The sequence below is a fragment of the Panthera leo genome, chromosome A3 (assembly GCF_018350215.1).
Source record: "Panthera leo isolate Ple1 chromosome A3, P.leo_Ple1_pat1.1, whole genome shotgun sequence".
Taxonomy (NCBI): Eukaryota; Metazoa; Chordata; class Mammalia; order Carnivora; family Felidae; genus Panthera; species Panthera leo.
This window is the reverse complement of record NC_056681.1, coordinates 124,751,264-124,753,972: the sequence shown is the minus strand read 5'-3', so window position 1 is coordinate 124,753,972 and position 2,709 is coordinate 124,751,264. Positions and strand designations below refer to the sequence as shown.

At 44.2% G+C, this 2,709-nt stretch overlaps 1 protein-coding gene across 1 annotated transcript; it reads right to left on the bottom strand.

Annotated features, from left to right (window-relative positions):
• Window positions 1-1,315: 1,315 nt before the first annotated feature.
• LOC122215146 (40S ribosomal protein S8-like) lies at window positions 1,316-1,977 on the bottom strand. The gene is given in 2 exon segments (XM_042930285.1): window positions 1,316-1,528; window positions 1,530-1,977. Coding segments are annotated over 2 exon segments (651 nt in total). The 5' UTR covers window positions 1,968-1,977.
• Between the last annotated feature and the right edge of the window lie 732 nt (window positions 1,978-2,709).

The following is a 2,709-nucleotide window of genomic DNA, read 5'->3' as shown; positions in this document are numbered from 1 at the left end:
GTCAGAAAGTCAAGGTAAGTGTGGAATGTGGGTTGGAGAGTTCTAGTATAAGGGGAGTCTGCATTATTCCACTCGGCTATTAACTACATAGCTGTAAGCTCTCCCTTTCATTCTTAGAATGCAAAAACTAAGTATAATATGAAAAAAAATTAATGTTTATTTGAGAGAGAGATTGAGAGAGAGAGTGGAGGAGGGGCAGAGAGAGAGGGAGAGAAAGAATCCCAAGCAGGCTCCAAACTGTCAGCACAGAACCCGACCGGGGGGGGGGGGGGGGGGGGGGGGGGGGGGGCCGATCCCACGAATTATAAGATCATGACCTGAGCCGAAATCAAGAGTCGGACGCCTAACTGACTGAGCCACCCAGGCGCCAGAAACAAAATTTTTACAGTACTTCTGTTTTAATTACATTTGCTTATTTGCAAATGAAGTACATTTTGTATTCATCCTTGCAACCAATAAGGGCCTAGATGAATGAATGTCATTCATCCAATCATCCATTCAAAAACATTTATTTAAGCACCTGTTAAAATGCAATCGACACTGAAATGTAGGGAAAGTCAGGGTAATTAAGGCAGTTTCTGCCCTCAAGTTTACATGTAGAAGAGCTCCCAGACAAGCAGAAAAAAGAGTGTGATACAGAAAAATGAGGGCAATAATTGTTGTGTGCCCACCAGGTACAGGGGGCCTCGAAAGAGAAAAGAAACAGCTTGGCTTTGGGAGATCAGGTAGGATTTCATAGAGAATAAGACACTTGTGTCTATTTTGAAACAAGAGTGAGTTTTTTGAATGGACTAAGGGAGAAAGGGTCAATGTAACGTTGTCATTGAGGATATAAAGTAGCAAGTGCTACAGAAATACAAGAGCAAGCTGTGGAAAAACATGTGCTCACTAATCACCAGTTCATGGACAGCAGAAACTTGGAGTATACAGCTATGTGCACCAAAAAAGACCCAAGTCCCAGAGAGGACAATCAGGGCAAATACAAGGTAGGAGGCACAGAATGACATTGCATATTTCTGGAAACACTGGTCTTGGCTGATGGAGCACCCACTGAAGTTTCTATAACGTGTCGATGCAAAGTCTGGACTATGACCCAGTTCATTGGGCAAGGGACCAGGCCACTGGGGCCCTTGTCCTCTTACCCCTGAAAGACACTGAGCCTCTCATCTGCCCTTCCCCTTTTCCTTTGACACTCTTCTCACTTTCCTTTTGTTACATTTTATTTATTTATTTATTTATTTATTTATTTATTTATTTATTTATTTAGAACAATAAACACCTTCATTACATGACCAAAGATAGAAGGGAGGAAGCTTTATTTGCCTTTCTGGGCTTTGATTTTCCTAAGATGGAGCTCGAGCTCCTTGCCTTCTAGCACACAACCATCTGCTGGGCCACACTGGCCTGGTCTTGAAGCCATGCGTGCAAGGAACTCGCCCTGCTGGAACGGCTCCTCCAGAAGACTGCTGATTTTGGCATTCTTTTTCCTTTCATCATATTTCTCCTGAATTTTCTTTGAATGTTTTTTTGTTTAAAATCCCTTCCTCCTCGGGAACCAGCTTCGTCCCCTTCTTGTGGCCCGGGAGCAGTGCACAGGGGGACCTGTACCACTGTGGGTACCAGGTGCTGTCAGTGAACACGATCCAGTTCTCCACCAGGGGCTTGGTGTGGGCCAGTCGGTTGTTGCATGCATTGTGGACGACTTCAGCAATCCTTGTTTTGTGCATACAACACTTGGAGCCCCAGGAAAAGTTTCCCAGGTCCAGCCTCAAGGCACAGTACTTACTGCCTCTCGGAACTTGAACTGCGTGTATGCGGTGGGGGCCAATCTTAGTGTTGGCAATGGGGCGTCCCAGCTCGTGCTTCCTGTGGTAGAGCTTTCTCCTGCCCCCAGTCTTGGAGCTCCTGTGCCAGTTGTCCCAAGAGATGCCCATCGCTTCAACCCTGGCTACAAAACACCCTTTCATCACATTTTAATATCTGACTCTCCTCAAGTGTTTTTTTTTCTAATAATAATTTTTCCTCAGGAGAGAACACAAAGCATTCATCTCTTCACTGGCTTCTCTCTGTCAGCCTAAAGTTCCTGAGACCAAAATTTGTATGATGCTTCTGCCTCCCCACCAAGGGCACCCTCCTCGTGCAGACAAAGGGGAGGCCAGAAGTCCATCTACTCTTAGCCCTGTAACCAGTGCCCCATCTTAGGCAGCACTGGAAAATCCAGATCCCCTATTCTCCTCCGATATTGAAAACCTGGAGTCATTGAATAAGCAATCCTCTATTAGAGAAGAAAAAATTACATTCCTAGTGGCAGTCAGCAGGAGGCAGGGGCTCTTCCAGCTTAATGACTTGCAAATCAAAAGCATGAAAACCAGAGTGCACCTTTTGAACCTCTTTCCCATTCAGCCTCGATGTCCTCATAATTTTCTCCCATAGCGTTCCTGTTATTTTTGCTACCAGAGCAATAACCTTCCTTGTGCATTTTTAAAATGTGGGAGGAGGAGCTGTCCAGTGATCTCAAAGCATATGTTTTTGATTCTCATAAGATTATGGATACCAAAGGAATAAAAATGGAAATCACTACTGCCAAGATATGAAAGAAAGTTTGCATAGTAAAATAATTTAAACCTAACATTTGGACCCAATAAGGCAAATGGAACGTTTTTTCCATATTTTTGGAAAATGTGCATTTTCTTCACATTAAGTGGTACC